This window comes from Schistocerca piceifrons, chromosome X (assembly GCF_021461385.2).
Source record: "Schistocerca piceifrons isolate TAMUIC-IGC-003096 chromosome X, iqSchPice1.1, whole genome shotgun sequence".
Classification (NCBI taxonomy): domain Eukaryota; kingdom Metazoa; phylum Arthropoda; class Insecta; order Orthoptera; family Acrididae; genus Schistocerca; species Schistocerca piceifrons.
In genome coordinates, this window is record NC_060149.1 from 397,643,456 (window position 1) to 397,664,176 (window position 20,721).

General features: G+C 42.6%; 1 protein-coding gene across 1 annotated transcript in view; it reads right to left on the bottom strand.

The window, feature by feature from the left end:
• Nucleotides 1-14,273, bottom strand: part of LOC124721793 (pancreatic triacylglycerol lipase-like) — a 47,361-nt gene extending 33,088 nt beyond the window's left edge. The window contains exon 1 of the mRNA XM_047246912.1: nt 14,070-14,273. Within this exon, the coding sequence (XP_047102868.1) occupies nt 14,070-14,217 (148 nt within the window). The 5' untranslated portion in view covers nt 14,218-14,273. The remainder of the gene's footprint in view (nt 1-14,069) is intronic.
• Nucleotides 14,274-20,721: the final 6,448 nt, after the last annotated feature.

Here is a 20,721-nt window from a genome sequence, read left to right on the forward strand (position 1 = left end):
CGATGTTGTATGTTTAGATTTAGAGAAAGCTTCTAACAATGTTGACGGAAATTACTCAAATTCAGAACGTAGGAAGGATAAAATACAGAGAGCGAATGGTTATGTACTAACTTTTACAGAACTACACTGTAATTATGAGTCGAAGAACATGAAACAGTTATTTAAGAAGGGGGGGGGGGGGGTGTGCTGAGTCTTGGGCTATCCTAGTGTTACTGAATCTGTACATTAACCTTTCAAGTATCAGTGGTTTCCACCCGAAACCACTTTTAGTATCGATGCCTTTAGCATGAAATCACCAATGCCGTTTGAGTTTGAAGAGACGCCTAATCGTACAGTGAGGTACTTCTACGAAAGTAGTGCGTTATAGCAGTCACGCACAGCGTTCAAAGCAACAGTCGGCGCGGAGGTTGTTCTACTTGATTGTGACCCGTTGTTTTTTTATTGTAGGGATAAGTTTGAGGAGATCACTAACAGTGAAAGTAAGTAGATATAAAATTACAGCAACGTAAATTTGAGTTATATCCCTGCTGTTATAATCAATTTCGAAACGAAACCAATGAAGCATTATGTTCTTTTGAAATGAATTTATTACATTTTAGGCCCTTTTGCTTGTTATTCAGCACTAATTTTTTTAAAGGCATGAAGAGTTCATAGAAATTTCCAGATGTGGGATTGTGTATAGGAAAATTTGCTTTCAGACATAACATACGATATGATTGGTGACTGAAAACTATCGCAATGGTACCAAAATGAAACCACCTGCTTAAATCAACTGACTTTACTTTAAACCAGTGTATTGTAGTATTCTTTGCTTACTACAATAATACAGGCTACTTTTGCGAAGAAAATTTAAAATTACATTTTTCTCATTGTTAGGACTAAGGGTAGAAAGAAAAAAAAGGAAACTGAGGAGAAATTTGGGAAAGAAATGAAAGTTTAGGAGACGAAATAGTAACAGATTTGCAGTGAATTAAGTCACTCGGCAAAGGACTTCGAAGAGGATTTTAAATGAATGAACAGATTCTTAGAAATAAGATGTCCACAAACAAAAAACAATATAACGAAGACTAATTAAATCAGGCAGTTTTGAGGCAATTAGATCAGGAATTCAGACACTAGTGATTTTATGCATATAGATTGAAGCGGCGAATGGAAATTTATCAAGGTCAGCAGTTCTGTTCGTGTAAGGGGGAATTTAAAGAAGACTGGGGCGGCGGCGAGGATTTGGATCGAGGAGAGAGGCGTGCCAGGGTAATCGGTGCAGTTGTGTAAACCGCTGTGCCAAGGTGGGTTAGTGGCTAACGCTCCTGCCCCTAAGCAGGAGACCCAGGTTCGATTCCTGGCTTTGGTACAAATTTACCCTCGCCGCTTCAGTCTATGTACTTAAAATCATATATGCATGAGACCAGTACAGTCTCTGAAATTGTGTCGTTTCATTTTACTAAACAATGAGTTTCACTATTTGGGCAGCAAAGTAATGATGGCCGAAGTACAGAGGATACGAAATGGAGACTGGCTATAGCAAGAATAGCATTTTCAGAAAGATGAACTCTTTAGCATGAAATACAAATTTAAGTGTTTGAAAGTGTTTTCTGAAGGTGGTGTGCGTCCAGGTGTGGATGACATGCAGTTCGAACGACAGAATGGAAGCTTTTGATATGTGGTGCTACGGAAGAATGCTGAAGATCAGATGACTACATCGATTAAAGGACGAAGTTATGAGTGCAACTAGGAAAATTTATGCCACAACTTGACCAAAAGAAGGTATCTGTTGGCAGAACGCATCCTGAAGCATGCAGATAGCGTCAGTTTGATACTGGAGGGAAGAGTGGGAGGTAAATATTGCAGAGGCTGACAAAGGGATGAATATGGTAAGCTGGTTCAAATGGATGTAGGTTGCAGTAGCTATTTAGAGATGAAGCTTGCAGAGGATAGTCTAGCTTGAAGAGCTACGTCAAACCCCTCTTCGGACTGAAGACTCCAGCGACATACGTTTCTTATGGCGTCACGTGCCCGAAAGGTCGCCAAGCCGCATTCCGTTTCGCGGTGAACACTGTTCAATGTTTCGGAGCATCCGTGTGTTTCCGTTTTTCCCCCCCCCCCCCCCCCCACTTCATTTTCAGGTAAATACATATACTCACGTAACGTGTGAACATAAGGTAAGGTTAGCACGCTTGTGGAAGAAAACGAACACCCTCCACTGAAGGAGCTCTTACATAAATTACTGATGGTGGAGACTTAGCAGATCCGCGAGCGGTTAAATAGTGATGCCTATGAAACGGGATATGAGCAGCTAACTGACGTGCATGTGGGGAACGAAGTGTGTCCGGTATATCTTCCATCGAGGAACCCCGTTATCAGGCGCAAAGAGGCGGTAAAATGCGTTTATCGATTATTGGAATACGCAGAACAATTCGTTTGATTACACCGGTGTTCTGAGTCCCTGGAAAATGAGAACCAGTCAAGAGAAAGTGATCTAAACACAGAAAAAACTTTTCGATTTGTCCAAAATGGACGCAAAGCGAGTTACACAAGTGTGTTAAGTAATTCTGTAAAAATGTTACCGAATTCTGTAGAGTAATGTCCTTTAGCCAAGTTGTGGCGTAAACTTACTTTAACCCAGTTTGAATCCTTACCTCATCCATTATTCGACGTACCCATCTGATCTTTTGCCGGCCGAAGTGGCCGAGCGGTTCTAGGCGCTACAGTCAGGAACCGTGCGACCGCGACGGTCGCAGGTTCGAATCCTGCCTCGGGCATGGATGTGTGTGTTGTCCTTAGGTTAGTTAGGTTTAAGTAGTTCAAAGTTCTAGGGAACTGATGACCTCCGATGTTAAGTCCCATAGTGCTCAGAACCATCTGAACCATCTGATCTTTACACAGTGGGCTTTCAAATGTAACATGTGGCATGTTTGGTAAATGCAGTGTGTATTTTGCAGCATTCATGTTTCTGTATCTAAATCAATACTCTGCAAGCGACCTCAAAATATGGCCGAGGGTACTTCATGTACTCTCGTCACTTTCCTTTTCCTGTTCCGCGAATGGTTCGCGGGTATAAATATTGTTTGTATCCTCCGTGTGAGCTCTAATACCGGCAGTTTCACGTCAATGATCTTTTCGCGAGGTACACCCAAGAGTGGGCAATATATTGGTGGACTCTTATAGGGGCGTACAGTCGCTAAACTAACAGTAAACCATACCGCTATGCAGAACTCATCCCTTGCCGCGACTATCACTCGAGTTGACAGGGGTATCTCTATGGCGCTTTCGTAGAGGCTACCTCGGGTAGCTCAGTTTGGGTTCCAGAGAATAAGTGTAAGGAACACGTGAGCAAATACTGCCCCTGCGACTTAGATAAGAAGGCAAGAAAAGGCACTTTACGTTTACAGCATTTGTAGATTTATAGGAACTTTTTGAAATATTGACTGGAACACAGTTTTTGCTCTCATGAGGAAAGCAGGGGTAAAACAGGAAGAGAAAGGGTGCCATGAAAGGGCGCCAGTAGTTGACAAGGGGGTGAGAGGGTTGTAAGCCTATCTCCGACATACTTCAGTCCGTACATCGGGCAAGCTATGAAGGAAGCCAAAGAGAAATTTGGAAAGGGAAAGTTCAGGGAGAAGAGAAGTAAAAACTCTGCTGTTTTCTCTGGAATCCGTGCACTCTCGGATCCGCATTAACCCGGATAATTGGGAGCTTGCTGTATTTAACTTTTCATTAGTCTTACGACTAGAATTTCAAATTAAGTGTGACGATACCAGGGTTCCAGAACTCTGACTCTTAACCAGGTTGGCGACCAATGTGATTCACTAATCGCGAACAGTGTGAGAGGTAAGAATGGTACTAGCTCAGATTTCTTGTGCTGTAGATGCTACCTATTTCTGGACGGGTTATTGTTCACAGCGCTGAAGGCTATTAAGCTGGCGACTAGTTTCGAACTACGAAGTTAATTTTCATGCCAGGCCTTCTAGAACTGCACTAATACTGCTTGATTAGGCGATAATGAATTCACACACAGGTAAGACACGATCTGTTTTACCTATGTGTTAGTTCATTGTCGCCTAACCAAGCGTTCTTTCAGCGTTAATAGGCCTGGCTTGAAAATGATCTTTGTAGTTTTAAACTAGTCGCCAGCTTCATAAAGCTCAACTGTGACTGAATTATAATAAAGAATTTACTATCCAAGTTGCTGGTGCTTCTCTGAATTCATGTCGGAAATATGCAGGTCGTAATTTACTTTACTTTGTAATACTCTCGAACTTCCATTACCAGTTTCAGCATACATAAGAGTCCTGCGAAACATGCTGACACGCCATCTTCCGTCGTGGTATTTTTTCACATTTTCTAGAAGTCACACTTTGGTTGAGTTAAGGGACCAAACAACGACGTCACAGGACAGTCTATATGGAGATAACGACAGCCAGGAAATTTATCTAATAGTGACAGTATGCAGGAGTGGTAAAATCGGGGCACTGAAAACGATACTGGTGCTGCAGGAGAAATAATTGCGTGAGAGAAGTGTATGGTCAGAGCAGACTAAGGCCCACCAGAGCTCATCTGCGGCGAGACACGACTCGTCATGTCTGACCCTGATACAGCGGTCAGCCAGAAACTGAATAAATATAAGGTATGGCCCAATGAAAAGAAACGAATTTAACAATACCGGTTGAACGTTGCATATGCAGCTTTGGGATAACGTGGTGAGTCATCTAGGCGGCGGAAACATGCTTCATTACCTCCCCCTATAAGATCTGAATTTGTGCCCTCAGCAGGCAAGGTGACGTCCAAGATCCGATGTTCATCAAATTCCTCGAAGGCGGGGGAAAAAAAACCGTGATTTGTACTGTTAGACACTGTAGCCTGTACAAGTCCAGCAAGAGCACACAGCCTGGGCTGCTCCACGGTAACACGCTACCACACGTGTCAATAGTCACACAAGGTAAGGGCCCAAGTTAAAGTGCGAGCAGCTTCAGCATCCGCACTGTAGTCCAGACACATCACCCTGAGACTTCTGTGTTTCCTCCTCTAAGAAAGCATATGAAAGGGAACGCTTCAACTCCGACCAAAAACTGAAGGACACAGTGGAGGACTGGCTCCTGTCACAGCCATAGCGCTTCTGGAAACAGGGAATCCTTCAGCTCATGAAACAGTGAGTTTCTGCTCAGGCCTGTGGCAATTACTTTTGAATGTAGACATCGATTCTGCGCAGTTCTGTGTCTTACACTTTTCAACACCGCTCATAATTCCTTTCAGGCGGGTGGAGAGGAGATCTGTAATAGTAGAACTGAGATGGCTAAAAATGCAATGAACACCACTAGGACCAACAAGGAAAAGTGAAGACTGGAAATGGGAAACGTTAAAAGTGCAAAAATTGGACTTTTTTCCCTGTAAACCACTGATGTTCCATGGCTAATACCTTGAGGAGGATTGGAAGAACCAAAGAAGCCTCCTTGTACTTCAAAATATCTCCACTACATATAGCAGTAAGTTACTTTGTTCGTGACATGAGGAACGCTGGATGTGCCAAGTGTGGTAGACCGCTGTGGTAAACATTTTATAATCTGCTTCTCACTCGCTTTCCTACGACAAACAAGCAATAGTAAATTTTACTTAATTTCAGTTATTTTCAACATTAATATATTATGTCCAGTGCTTCATAATGGAAAACAGGTGGCGCAGTGGTTTGCACACTGGACTCTCATTCGGAAGGACGACGGTTCAAACCCGCGTCCGGCCGTTCTGATCTAGGTATTACGTGATTTCTCTGAATAGCTTCAGGCAAATGCCGGGATGTTTCCTTCGAAGGGCACGGCCGACTTCCTTCCCCGTCCTTCCCTAATCCAAGCTTGCGCTCCGTCTCCAATGCCCTCGTTGTCGAAGGGGCGTTAAGCAATCTCTTTCTCCATGATGGAAAGGAAACGCAAGATTACAAACTTAAGAATACTGAACTAAGAATTCTAGGAAAGCCGTGTTTAACAAAGAGAAAGAACAACCACAAAACGATATAAGTTGAAATCATTAGAATTTAACTGCGTATTGTGCAGCATAATAAAATACAACAAAATTCGTAATTTTGAGGGTTCAAACTGCATTTTCTTCCCATTATAAGAAATATTCTTCGCTTTCCATTGATCGACAAATTAAGTGCCAAAAAAGAAGCACCTATTAGCCATGGTTAATTTTCTTAAAGTGAAATACAAGAAATTATTTCTCTGTGTCTATTGTCAGTACGATTTCTTTTTTGACTCTGCAGAAAAAAGTGATCTGTGTACATTCAATAATTCCTTGGAAACGAAGATGTCACCTTACCAACCAACTCATTTAGCTACTTTTTAATTATAAAATTATAACAATGTTGCAACTGTGTCTAACATTACAAATGAGGTGAAAACTTGCATTCCTTCGGATGAATTTTGTAATGTGAATCTGTTACTGTTTTTCTCACTTTCTTAAAATCGGGAATTTCGTACCTTCAGTGTTTCCTATTTCCAGCCTACAGTCAGGTCTGTAGATGGTGCAGTCCAGCGGCCCCTGGGCACAGTATGCGGCGGGAGGCGTTCCTCTCTCTCAACCGTCAGATCCCAGATTCGTTGTAGTCGAAGTGAGGATTCAGGCGTGCATTGAATTGTTGGCTGCGTGAATAGAATGCTACACCAAGTGTACATACAGGGGTTCGACACACATGGAAATACCAAAAAACATTAACATGACTGGCATTCCATACAGCTTCAGTCGTGTCGGAAAGGATAAATACAGACTCTGTGTGATCTTCAAGGGAATCATACCACTCCGACTGCAAAACTGTGACAAGTTCAGATAACAGTTATGGAGATTTACAGCAACCATGCACGCCTCCTTCCGAAGTAGACTATGAAGAAAGTACTACTGAGACCTGCCAAGGGAGATGCGGAAACAGCCTGGTTTCACAAAACCAGACCTGTATGACGTGAGCTCTGTTAACAGGGGCCTTGTCTTTGAACACAGCACCACCACTGTACCATGGGATGCACCTACATAACCAAAATTGCCACATAACGCTTGGCTGGAATGCGACTTTGCCGAACAGCGATGGGACCCACGGAACACCATGATATGGGTGCCCAAATTATCACAGAAACCTCGTGATGTTTCCACTATTGGCACAAACTCTGCCGGAAATTGGAAATCGTGTGAAACAAGACCATGACCAAATGACATTTTTCCATTGCTCCACAGTCCAGGTTTTATGGCTTCGACGGCACCTTTTCATATTACTGGTTCAAAAAAAAAAAATGGTTCAAATGGTTCCGAGCACTATGGGACTTAACATCTGTGGTCAGCAGTCCCCTAGAACTCAGAACTACTTAAACCTAACTAACCTAAGGACATCAGACACATCCATGCCCGAGGCAGGATTCGAACCTGCGACCGTAGCAGTAGCGCGGTTCCGGACTGCGCGCCTAGAACCGCTAGACCACCGCGGCCGGCATATTACTGGTATTTGCATCACTGATGAGAGGTTTTGGAATTCCATCTCGCCCTGCAATTACCAGGTAATGGAGCTCCCTTCGCGTTTTTGTGCCGACAGGGCTTACGAGTGCGCCTTCAGTTCTGCTGTGACTTGTCTGCTGTTAACTTTCGCAGCTGTCGTCTTCTCATTTTTCGTCAGAATCCTCTTCAATGACCACCTGTCACGATCACTCAACATCCTTTCGTCCTCACGGTGGCATCTACATTTACATCCATACTCCGCAAGGCACCTGACGGTGTGTGGCGGAGGGTACCTTGAGTATCTATCGGTTCTCCCTTCTATTTCAGTCTCGTATTGGTCGTAGAAAGGATTGTCGGTAAGCCTCTGTGTGGGCTCTAATCTCTGATTTTATCCTCATGGTCTCTTCGCGAGATATACGGAGAAGGGAGCAATATACTGCTTGACTCCTCAGTGAAGGTATGTTCTCGAAACTTCAACAAAAGCCCGTGACGAGCTACTGAGCGTCTCTCCTGCAGAGTCTTCCACTGGAGTTTATCATCTCCGTAACGCTTTCGCGATTACTAAATTATCCTGTAACGAAGCGCGCTGCTCTCCGTTGGATCTTCTCTATCACTTCTATCAACCCTATCTGGTACGGATCCCACACTGCTGAGCAGTATTCAAGCAGTGGGCGAACAAGCGTACTGTAACCTACTTACTTTGTTTTCGGATTGTATTTCCTGCTTGGTGGATAAGGTTTTTTGCTTTCCGTGGTTGTGGTATAAATCTATACAGTGCCTCTTGAAACCACAGACCACTGTTGTGACCACGACTGACTCTTGCAATTTGTTGAGGACATTGCAGATGTGCCTTTCGTGGCCTAACAATGCAACCTGCAGGTTTGGCTTTCATCTGCATTTATGTTCCAGCACGCATTTCTCGTATTTCCATATTTTTGTCCAACTCTGTGTATTTATTGTCCATTTCGTAAACAGAATTGCTACAAGACCGAATTTAAGCTACCATATAACCACGAAAGATGTCCAAAACATTCTGCGTCTGGTATTCGTATACTTGTTGCAGCTTATTCCTGTCAGGAGTTCACCGATTGCAAAAGAGAAACCACCACGCATCCTCGTAGTCTTGTTCGTGCACACTAATAATTCACAGTTACATTGCGCCAGAGATTTGAGCGTCCAGTTCTCGTCCCCTGTGTAACAACTGGTCACGTGCGACAAATCGCTGAATAATGCCCATTGCCTGGTCGTTTTGTCTGGCGTAAGCTAACCGGAGAAGCAAACCATTTACTTGGTCAGCCCGGCAGCACGGGCTTGTTTACGCCCGAGAAACGCGGAAGGGAGGTAGCTACTGAGTACACTCCCTACTCCTGCAAGTGGAGCACGGCCAATCCCCCCATACCTCTGTACACTATGCCATGCTTAGCACAATTAAACGATGACCAGCACTTATCCTACAGTACTCCATGCACACTGCGTCTGCAGATATTTACACCGTGCTGTGCATTAATCTACGTTTCATCTGAATAAACCACTGGCCACTAATTCTGATACTTCACGCCATAGCAAAAATCTATAGGATATGCCTTGTAAATAATAGATTTCAGGTATGAGTATTCAATGAACTGTGGATGAAGCCCGACCAACAGGCACTGCATACATTGATCAAAAATTATAGTGCATTGAGAATGGGTGTTTCTAGCTGAATTATAGATGTGCCAATAAAATTTCGAAAGGACGACTGATAGCTGAACTCTATTATTTAGAAGTCAGTATAACAGTCGCTGCGTGCAGCAGCCTCTGAATGGAGGGTAACCTTATGAGATATGCTTTTTTTTAAGCGCTGCCCCGTTCGCACACGATGACTTATTCCGGCACCTTTCAAAAGCAGTCCACATGAACAGTCCAATTTATCTCAGTTTCTCTGCCAGCTACCGATGAAGTCCACTTCTGTGCTACGATAATTTTCGAGAGCTCGAAAATTTTTTTTGTATTATTCGTATGACAAAAATTTCAGCATATTTATTCATATCATCAATGTGATATTTCGGATGTGCATTTTCTTCATTGGGGCAGACACACGAATCTTACTCCAATCAGCATAGTGTCCTCCGTGCTGCAAATAGTACACCATTTATGTACTCAACTTTCACGGGGACCTTTTTCATCAGTATTATCATTCTGTTAGCAAATTTTATGACGTTAACGGAAAGCCGGTGCGGATTTCCGCCAAGTCACTTTCCGCGATCACCTTCTGCGCTTGCAGTGCGAGGTAACAGCGCGCTACTTTGAACTAGAAAGTAGGCACGTGACCGACTTCTCGTTACGACCGGCACTAAGGTAGCTTTATTGACTAACAGAAAAGTTAACTCACTATCAATCGTTTTATTGTTTTAGTCTGCGTAGTCCAACGTAATCTATTTTTACTAGTTCATTCTCACAAGACGTGAATAGCTGTTCCGATCGAAGTCTCTAGACAGTGCACGACTTCTGATATTCATTTGTTTCCAGTCGCTAACAACCTTAACTTCCAATACTATGTGCAAAGATGGTCTTCATTGAACGTGTGAAGTTTTAAGCATTTGGAGCGATTACATATTACATTTATGATATATGTAGGCCTATTCCCGAAAGGAGTATCTACTTTTGTGGTTACAATCATTAGAGTAATGTGATAATTTTAAACACTTTTCCAATTCAAACATTAGTTAGGGAAGAATCTGGTGAGGTGGTTCATAGGCACACGTGTTCACATAGAAAATTTTGTGAATGGTGCAACAACTACATGTACTGTAAGGCACTGAAATTATAATCTATCGCAAAAAACATAGAAAAGGTCTAGATGAAACTTTATCCTAGCAATTATCACTACTTTAATAATTTACTTTTATTTGAATTTCAGCAATCCTAACTATATTACGGGTTTATTATTTAAATTACTAGATCGTACGTTCCAGGAAGCGTCATGCAACATTATTTCCACGTATCTGGTGAAATGACACTGAGGTTTATCGACAGACTTTCCGCGCGTCATTCGCAAATACAAGGAAGCGGAGAGATGTTAGTGGTACCAGAAATACCATTGGCGTGCATGAAAACTTACTGTGAATTGCAGACGACACCTGTAGAAAAATCAGAATCCCAAGCAAAGTTAGAAAGCAGAATTTCTTAACTACTTTGGCAGCCAATCAATTAGTTACGACCTAAATTACTTGACACTTTAAATATCGCATAATGAAATATTTCAAGACCGTATCTGTAACGCAAATTAGCTGCTTTAATAATCAAACTTCATGTATTCCTAGAATTGACATGTTAATCTAGTTTCAGGAGGTAAAATTTGCCAACAATCATGTGCAAAATGACACACATCAAAAGACTAACTGTACAAAACCAGACGATTTATGAATCTTCAGCTGACAATCGTTTGCCTGTTTTAGAAACTTAGCACCTCTCAGTGCATTTGAGAGAGCTTATTTGTGCCAGTCGCTGGTTCCCTGCAACTACAACCCCTTTTGTTCACATAACAGTTAAATAGCCGTCCAATTGCAAGTTTCAACTAAGTACGAATCTTCAAGCTTACGAAGAAAACGCCAGTTTTAAAACTCCAGTGTTAACTTGGGCCTTCTCATTCGGCCAGCCGCAATAATAGTGCACGTGCTTCTTAGCTTCTCTTTACGAATGCCACCCACGGCTCTTCGTTGTAAAGCTATTTTAAAACTCTTGCGTACCGGCAGTAAAACGGACTGGAAGGAAGATTACCGTTTAACGCCCCGTCGACGACTACGTCATTAGAGACTAAGTACAAGCTCTGATTGGGGAAGGAATTCGTCCGTGTCCTGTAGAGAGAGAGAGAGAGAGAGAGAGAGAGAGAGAGAGAGAGAGAGAGAGAGTGTGTGTGTGTGTGTGTGTGTGTGTGTGTGTGTGTGTGTGTAGAATTCTGCACAAGATCCAGTTGGTATACCCAGTTCCCGAAAGTGTCCTTTAACTAAGGAGTAATTAAGAAGAGCTAACCACTTAGATGTCAACTGAAGAGACATTTACGCTGTCTACCCTGTGTAGTCAGTTTTCACAAATATCTGACAGACAGCCCATAACTCGTGCTTGTCTGAGCCTTAACATCGTTATCTCGCCCATATTGCCTAACATCTCCCCACCAAGCACTCGCTAGGAGTGAAACGTGTACCTGGGTTGGGGAGTTTCGGGTGTTCGTAACTACCTGAGCTACTAACCAACAACACACCAGCATAGACTTCAGTTCTTCGAAACAATTCAGCATCCAACAAGTGCGATAGTTCAGCACGTAAACCAGTGAACGTTACCCCTCACCTCGCTAGTCCAATTTAAATTTCCAGTTTTAGTGTGGTCATAACTTAAAAATGACTACTATGCTGCCGTTAGCTGTCTTTATCATTTCATTTGTCTTAATCTGCCAGCTATCAGTAGCTTCAGTGATCTACATTGCTGAGATGTTTTAGATTACTTACTCCTTGAATTATTAGCAAAATTTTTTTTAAGAATGTGGTAAAAGCATTAATTGAAAATATTTCCTCAAAATTTTGAAATATAAATTACATGATTAGAACACGATATTTACTATAGTTGGCATGAAGTGCCCCCACCGCTGTTGATATTGCTAGGGTTCAGTAACACGTCAGGTGCGTCCCTAGATGCCGTGGAACAGTTTTCGATCGCTCGCCTAGTAGTGCGATATCGTTCGAATCTGGTCTAACTCCGTTTAGTACATGTTTGATTGGAGTAAACTGCACAACAACCTATCAGCTGATAGATGGCGGGAACAAACAAATCACCCTGGATGTCACAACGGAGGATGGGCACTGTTATCTAATACTGGTGTTATCATAGCCGTTTCCGAGCAAGAAACGCAGCGTCATGCGATACATTTCGCTGGCGTACGCCTGACAAATTACGGAAATAGCGTTAACAGTGACGCTCATGTCTACAGTATTCGTCAACTGGTGAAGAGCAAGACAAATTTTGCCTTGTCACTAATACTTTCCAATCAGTTACGTGAAGGACGTCAACAATACAGTTCCGTTCATCGTTCATAATTCATCCTCTTACATTGCTTTCATTCATGCAAAATTCATCTTAAGGTACAAGCAAGAAACACTGTACTAGCTCTCAAAAACATACAGTAGTTACTACAGTAAATATTCTTTCTTGCGTTTAATGTAAACAGCTCTAAGGCAAATCAAATATGCGTACTACTCCTTGCAACTTTACAGTATTATTAATGCAAACTTTGCTATGGCAAACAACGTAACACACATTCAGGCAATGCATTTGAGCCATCTAAAATTCTAAAGGAAACACTCCACTGTTCCTACGTGAAAGATGAAGCTCGTGAATTTCCTCGTCGCTATCTCAGAAGATTTAACTCCAACTAATAACGGAAAAATCCTTTCAAAAGGCTTAGTCTCTGTCACGTAGCTAATTATGAACAATGCTTCAGTTCAAACCTCAGTATGGAGGCACGTACGTTCCATACTCTTTACTGACATGGACACAGTGACAGCCGAATCTCGTCACCCCACCGAGTGACGTTTAAGAGCGCAGCTTCAGTTACCTTCCTAAATAGCCAACAATACACAACCGTGTGATGTAACCGTTTAATATATAGGACAGAGGCCAAAATTCAGGGCCAGGACTTGGCGGTAGTGGTAAGGTGGCGTGACGCGCCGCTTTTATCCCGAGGTGTAACACCACGCCGACGCCGGCTACGTCACGAGCCGCGGTCAGGCCACTCGCTACCGCTACACCACGCAACCTGCCGCACTTCCTATTGGCTTACGTCCGCATGGTCCGATGTGACGTCACGAGAAACCTGCTGTCGCCCGAGCTGCCGCAAGCGCGGCCCGGCGTCCGAAAAAGCCACCGGCGCTTGGCTCGTTTTCACGTGTTACGTACCGAAGGAGTAATAGGCTCATCGAGGTTTAATCACGGCCAATGTCGAGATCGAGTTACACGCTCTACTCTACAAAATCCCCAAGTTCACAAGCGTAAAACTTATCTGCACAACGTGCAACAACTAAATTCCCCTAATAGCCTTACCTTTCCATTCTTGTTAGATTATGGTACATATCGCACAGGAAATAAGTACCGGCCTCACAAGTACGTGCATATACTGCGTTCGGGAGATTAGTTACATGAAACTGGCCCTAAACATCCACGGTCTCTATAAATAAAGGTTAACTTTTTTACATATTACTGAAATGAAATTACGCGACATGCGAGACATTTGTCTATGTTATTGACTGCAGTTTTGTCTTCTCTGAGGATATCTGTTTTTACAGGCAAGCAGGACGCTTACTGTTTTTGATTCGCTTTTGAACTTGCGTACTGTTTTGTTTAGAGCTGCCTTCACGCCACCTACAGTATGGACGCGCTACTTTCAAAACAAGCGTTACATACATCACAAAGTACGCAAACTCTTCTCCCACTAATCATTGAATAATGTTGAACAACATAGTTTTACGAAAGATCAGATGAATTACGAAAGATTACGCACACTCAGAAGCCTTTTTGTACTACTACACAATGTTTTTTCCCCCTGAATATACTGGTTAAAAGCAGTTTCTTACCTCCCTGGATGGTCTCCGTGCTTGACAGTGGAGGAGCGGGGGTGAATGCAGTCGGTTCAGGCTCGAGGTACCTAGTATTCATCATTACTAGCATAGCAGTCTGCAGAACTACCCGTGACGATAATACAATCGGGAACAACGACATCATGAAGACTTCTGCTACGGTACTCAAAAACAAAACTCCTAACTTCCAGCCGCTGCGGCAAAAACAGCGCGAAAAAAAAAAAAAAAAAAAAAAGAGAACAATGCGTGCTATCTGCGAGAGCAGGCGCAGACGCACACGACCGCGGCCCGCGTGGCGACAGACTGAGGTGAAGTACACAGGTGCCTAACTGCCTATCCTCGCGCCCCGCGCCCCTAGCGACTGCCAGGCCAACTACAATTGCAAGGCCGCTGCAGCGTTGCCCAAGGGCTGGATGCTGCTGCAAAATCCCTCGGGATGGGCGCCTATAAACCCCGTAACATGTTACGTATTTGTATTACCAGTTCTATGACCTCTTAGCTGTAACCGATCAGCAAGACAATTTATTTGTGTTCTAGTAAATCTACACTGAAAAGCATTTAGCAATTTAGCATATTTATTTGTCTTCATTGATGATCCATCACCTAGCTAACTAAAATTGGCCGTTTTTTTATACAGTTCATTTTGAAACAAGTTGTGCAAAAGAACATACATTTTTGCTGTCAGTTCTTACAGCACGTCATATACAGGGTGTCCGACTTCTCTTCACTACCCCAAATAACTTTTTTGTCCAGAAGCAAAATTTAAAAAATGTATCAAACAAATGTTGCTTAGTTACCGTTGGGGCATTGACCAGAATGAGTGCTTTACTTGTAACATCGTTCGTTACGGAGAGATGAGCAGCAGTACGCCTTTTTAATTAACATTTTACATTTTTTATTCGGTAATCCACTTTCTTTCTTCAACACATGTTCAAAAACTTATCACAGAGTATTATTCATGTAAACATGAAATTATTAAAAACATAACACGAAATTGACTTTGACTCCCCTGCACCAGCTCTTTGTGCAAGTACTCGGGATAACGTAACGCGTCCCCTTGCTGGGGTTGCAGTAAACAAATGAAACACAACGAAAATACACACTAGTCATTGTAAACCGCCTCCAGTTAAAGGTTTGTGCGAGTGCGATGTACACCACTGAAGAGAAGGTAGAAATACTACTCATCTATGGACAATGGAAGTTAACAGGATAGTAATTACAATATTTTTCTATTTACACAGAGGCACACAGTACAGTAGCAGGTGGTTATAATTAAAGTGCAGCTGCTCACATGTATCTAGTGTGGCCTGTACCTATCGTGTGGCACCGAAACTTGGTAGATATTCTAGTGCGTTAATGCGGAACCGATTTACACTAGGGGAAAAAATAGTTCCAATTTGGGCCTCCATGTGCAAATTTCATGTTACTTATAATCCGTCTTGATTGCAAAATGTTTATTCACATGACCGGTTTCGGTTCCTCTAGAACCACCTTCAGATCTGCAATTTCGGTTCTGTAACCGAAATTGCAGATCTGAAGGTGGTTCTAGAGGAACCGAAACCGGTCATGTGAATAAACATTTTGCAATCAAGACGGATTATAAGTAACATTGTAAAACCATTGATTGCGGTTATCCCATCAGACATTATGTCTGTATTTGCAATGTGCAAATCTGACACTGTGAATGCAAGAAAGACGTATATAAATGTTTCATACGTAGGATGAAGGACGGGACGTGGGTAGAAAAGGTCACACAAGTGAGAAAGACGTAATGTCGATCTTATTCTTAACCGCCGCTTACACAGTTTGTTCAGTTCGAGGACTGGAGACGTCGATGAGACGCTGTACAGCGCCAGATTTGCACCTAGTGGCCCAAATTGGTACTAATCTTTTTCAAGCATAAGTCGGTTAACGCATTAGCATATCTACCAAGTTTCACTGCCATACGATAATTACAGCCCACACTATATCTCCATGAGTAGCTGCAAGTTAATTATAAGCCCCCCCCCCCCCAGTACATTGGAGCAACGGTTTTCCACCGAAATGTCACCCACTTCTGACAATCTGGTCCAGCAGTACACGCGAGAAACAGGGAAAACCTCCGATCAAGTAATATATAAAATTTCTACCTTTTCTGTCTTCTCTTCGTTGGTGTACACTTTACTCACACAAACCTTCCACTGAAGACGCTTCACTGATTGACTGGTGGGCATCCTTCCTGTGTTTACAATTGTCAACTGTAGGAATATCAAACATACCGTATAGGCTAATAAACTCACTGATCTATACGACAAACATTACCCTATACGCACAGTCCGTGTGATAAAACCACTATTTCATAGCTGACAACAAAAGTAGGCGTCAAAAGATGAACAATTGGGGTGCTGCTCATAGGCGATTCAAGGCAAATCCGAAACCCAAATATAACGAAGAATACTGAAAGCTAGGAATAGCCCAGTCAAACTAGGCCAAAGGTTGACGTTTAGGGGAGAATTAGTAACAAGCTGGATTTTTGCACAGACGTTCGTTACATAATTCTCAACAACATACTGGAAGTACCCATCGATCAGGTGGAGCTTCGCCCACCATATTGGAAAAATGGTGGCAAAAATCACGTTTTCTTATTTTTATGGGAAACAGTGGCATTTATGAGCAAAATACTTCAGCACAAAATTAAAGAACACAAAATTATCTACAAAAAAGGACCGAGGTACTGTTTTCATAGGATTAATAATATGACTACACAGTCCTCGTATTTAACATCTTTTTACGAAACCTTTTCGTACGGTCTCCCACAAGAAATTAAAATGATTTTTGTCTGTCAAATTTTCGATAGTTATGTGTTTAAGGGTTGTTGTTATACGGTGTTCCACCGAGAGCTGCACTATTAATTTTACTCTATTTTGTAGGAATTGAATGCAGTGTGGTGATGAGCCAAGACATCGTGACGCTGTTAACGAACTCTTTAGTTCCTGCAGTATTGAACATTTACTGCGTAAAATGGTTGAAAAAGGAAAATAATAATGTTTATAATATAGAGTCATGAGAAGTATCTGATTGTTGATGGATTAATTATTGAAGGAATCACTTGTACAGCTTCGGATAAAGCTCTTGGCTACACTGGTAAGAGACAGTGTGAGACGTGGTGACGTGAAATGTGAAGCTTTTGATAGTTCACTGGGTTTGAAACTTCACGTTGATTGCCGGAAAGATTATACTGGAGAAAGTGCTATGAAGAAGTGCGAGAGACATCAAACTTTCATTGTTACGAGCAATACGCAGCTGCTGATTTCACCAACCAAAAGGAAACTGAGACCAACCGGAGAATTAACTATTCAAAACCAATGTTCATGTTTGCATGGAAGAAATAAGCAACGAAACATTTCCAAAGGAGGAAAAGAAACCAATACAAACACGTTTTGAAGCTGAAGCGTTAATGCTATGAAAACAGTGTATAGGACCTCTTTTGTAGATAATTATGTGTTCATTAATTTTGTAGTGAAGTATTTTGCTCATAAATGCAACCGTTACCACAAAACGCGAAATGTGATTTTTTTGCCGCCATTTTCCAATGCGGCGGACGAAGCTCTAGCGCGGTCAGTGAGGACTTCTAATATGTTGTTTAGAAAGGTATAAGGCATGTCTGTGCAAAAATCCAGCGTCTTACTAATTTTTCCTCTAAAAATCCTTATTTGATTGGACTAGAAATAAGGAAAAACAATGCGTTCGTAATGCCAAAAGCAGGCACGCCCTTTCCTTTATATGCAGCAATACGACACCCTCGACTCTGTAGAAGAATCTCCGTGGCTTGGCTATAGGAAAAGCAAGATCAGAAACACCTTCTCAGGATTCGGCCGACGAACTGAATGAAGTTGTGTCCTCGCCAGTCAACTCCCATGAGCAAGGAACTATCGCCCACAAGAGACCCCTAACTGCATAACTAACCAAGACACTTTCCACGTACAACGCATAACACTAAACACAAGCAGAAAAGCAATAATGAGAATCTCTTTTCAAGCAATGAGCGATAATTGCAGTAGCATAACCATGATCAACAATGTCACCGATACCTTAATACCTGTCTTAACAGACATATTCTCAGTTCCAATGTAATAAATTTCCTTGAGACGGAAAAGATTATGTCCGCAAATCATAACGAATTTAGAAAGCATCGCTTGTGCGACGCATAGCTTATCATTTTCTCGTATGATATCCAGTGAAGTGTGGATGAAGGGAAGCCGGCAGATTTCCGGAAAGCGTTTGACGCGGTGCCCCATTGCAGAATGTTAACGAAGGTACGAACATGCGGAATAGGTTTCCAGACACGGGAATGGCTGGAATGCTTCTTAAGTAAGAGGTCCCAGCACGTCGTCCTCGACGGCGAGGGTTCATCAGAGACAAGGGTATCGTCAGGGCGGCTCTTATTCTACGTACAGGGTAGATAGTCTAAAACTTGCGTCGCAGATATTGAGGAAATGGAAAGCTATGGTGATGTGCGGTTTTCACATAATGGATTGGTAGTCAGGGGCTCGTGTTGTTAGCCAATCAGCAGATTGTAATATTACTTAGAAAGTTTATTTTTGTGCAAACATACACTTTTTAAAATGGAACAATGAATATTGACATTAACAAACTAAAAGTAGGGTGAATCACAATGCTAGTGGTGTTTGTTGCAGGATTCTAGTGCGAGTCGCTTACGAGATACTGTACTTTGAAAAGTTTCCACACCGACACTTGGTGTGCCATTCAACCTGCGTAGTTGCTAGGTGCGATGTTGTTACGTTTGCTTACCGTGTGCTTGTGTGATCCTTGATTGGATTGCGACTTGCTAGTCAGTTAGTGCGTTACAGTCCAAGCAGTAGGCCGTGAGTGGACGATGGGATTTACAAATATAAATGGTTCAAATGGCTCTGAGCACTAAGGGACTTAACATCTGAGGTCATCAGTCCCCTAGAACTTAGAACTACTTAAACCTAACTAACCTAAGGACATCACACACATCTATGCCCGAGGCAGGATTCGAACCTGCGACCGTAGCGGTCGCGCGGTTCCAGACTGACGCGCCTAGAACCGCTCGGCCACATCGGCCGGCATTTACAAATACAGAAAAATCCTACATGTTCATGGTGTACGGAGAGTGTAGGAAGAATGCAGTTCGTCCTTGTACGGTGTATGAGGGAAGATATACCAGTAGACGTCAACTATCTCAGTAAATATTTATCAACCTCTTCAACGAGTTACAGCTTGAAGAAAGAAACAAATGACGACAGAAGAGGGAGAAATTAATTTTCTAGGTCGTATTCCAGTTGATCCGTACATTAGCTCCAGTGCAATCGCACGAGGAAGTGACATCAGTAAGGCAAGTGTTTTACACGTTGTCCATCAATATAGGTTCGATCCCTATCACATCTCTCTCCGATTCCCGGCGGGGTCAGGGATTTTCTCTGCCTCGTGATGACTGGGTGTTGTGTGATGTCCTTAGGTTAGTTAGGTTTAAGTAGTTCTAAGTTCTAGGGGACTGATGACCATAGATGTTAAGTCCCATAGTGCTCAGAGCCATTTGAACCATTTGAACATCTCTCTCCATCAAAATCTGCGTGGAGAACCGATTATGAGAACCGTGTTCACTTCTGTACATGGGCCTTAAGGCAAGATACTCCGGATGTATCATGTATCTTGTTTAGTGAAGAAGACACATTTACCAATCGTGGCCAGGTAAACCGCTGAACCATGCAGTATTTTTCTGTTGATAGCCCTCGTTGCTTTCGTCAGGTAGAACATCATCGTTCATGGAATGTAAACGTGTGGTGTGGGATAGTGAACCATCAGCTCATGGGCCCTGAACACTCACAAGTATCGCAGCCTCTTAACAGACCATCTTCCGCGGATACTAAAACTTTCCTTTGCAGACTAGGAGGAACATGTCGTACCAACATGATGCCTGTCCAGCCCACAGTGCACGAAGAACTACAGCATGTCTTCATGAATCGTTTCCAAATCGTTAGATTGGATACGGAAGACCTGTAACTTGGCCGGTCCATTCCCCTGATTTGACGCCCGTGGTCTTTCTTCTGTGGAGAAAGCTGAAAGTATCTGTCTATATGGACATACCAAGTACAGCCTACGATATGCAACGACGTATTACTGACGCCTGCTCTGACATCTCCGCTGAAATGCTAGCACGTGTGCACCAGTCGTCCCATACCAGACAGGAAGCGTGTATTGCCGCTACCGGTCGTCATTTTGAACACAACCTGTGAGGGTCAATTGTCTCGTTATTGGCCAGAATCTACACGACTAGTGTACGCACTTGTGTTATTCTTTAATGTTTCTTTAATATGTGCTAGAAACGACTCGCACTAGGATCCTGCAACAAACACCACTGACATTTTAATTTACCCTACTTTTAGTTTGTTAATGTCAATAGGTTGTTCCATCGGAAAAAGTGCATGTTTGCAAAAAATACACTTTCTAAGTAATATCACAATCTGTTGATTGGCTAATAATACGAACCCCTAACCACTAATTCATTCTGTGAAAGCCGCACATCAATAGCACTTTCCATTTCCACAATATATGCGCTGCAATCCTTATGTGGTTCACCCTGCACACATAAACGATCTGACGGACAGGGTGACTGGCCATTTTC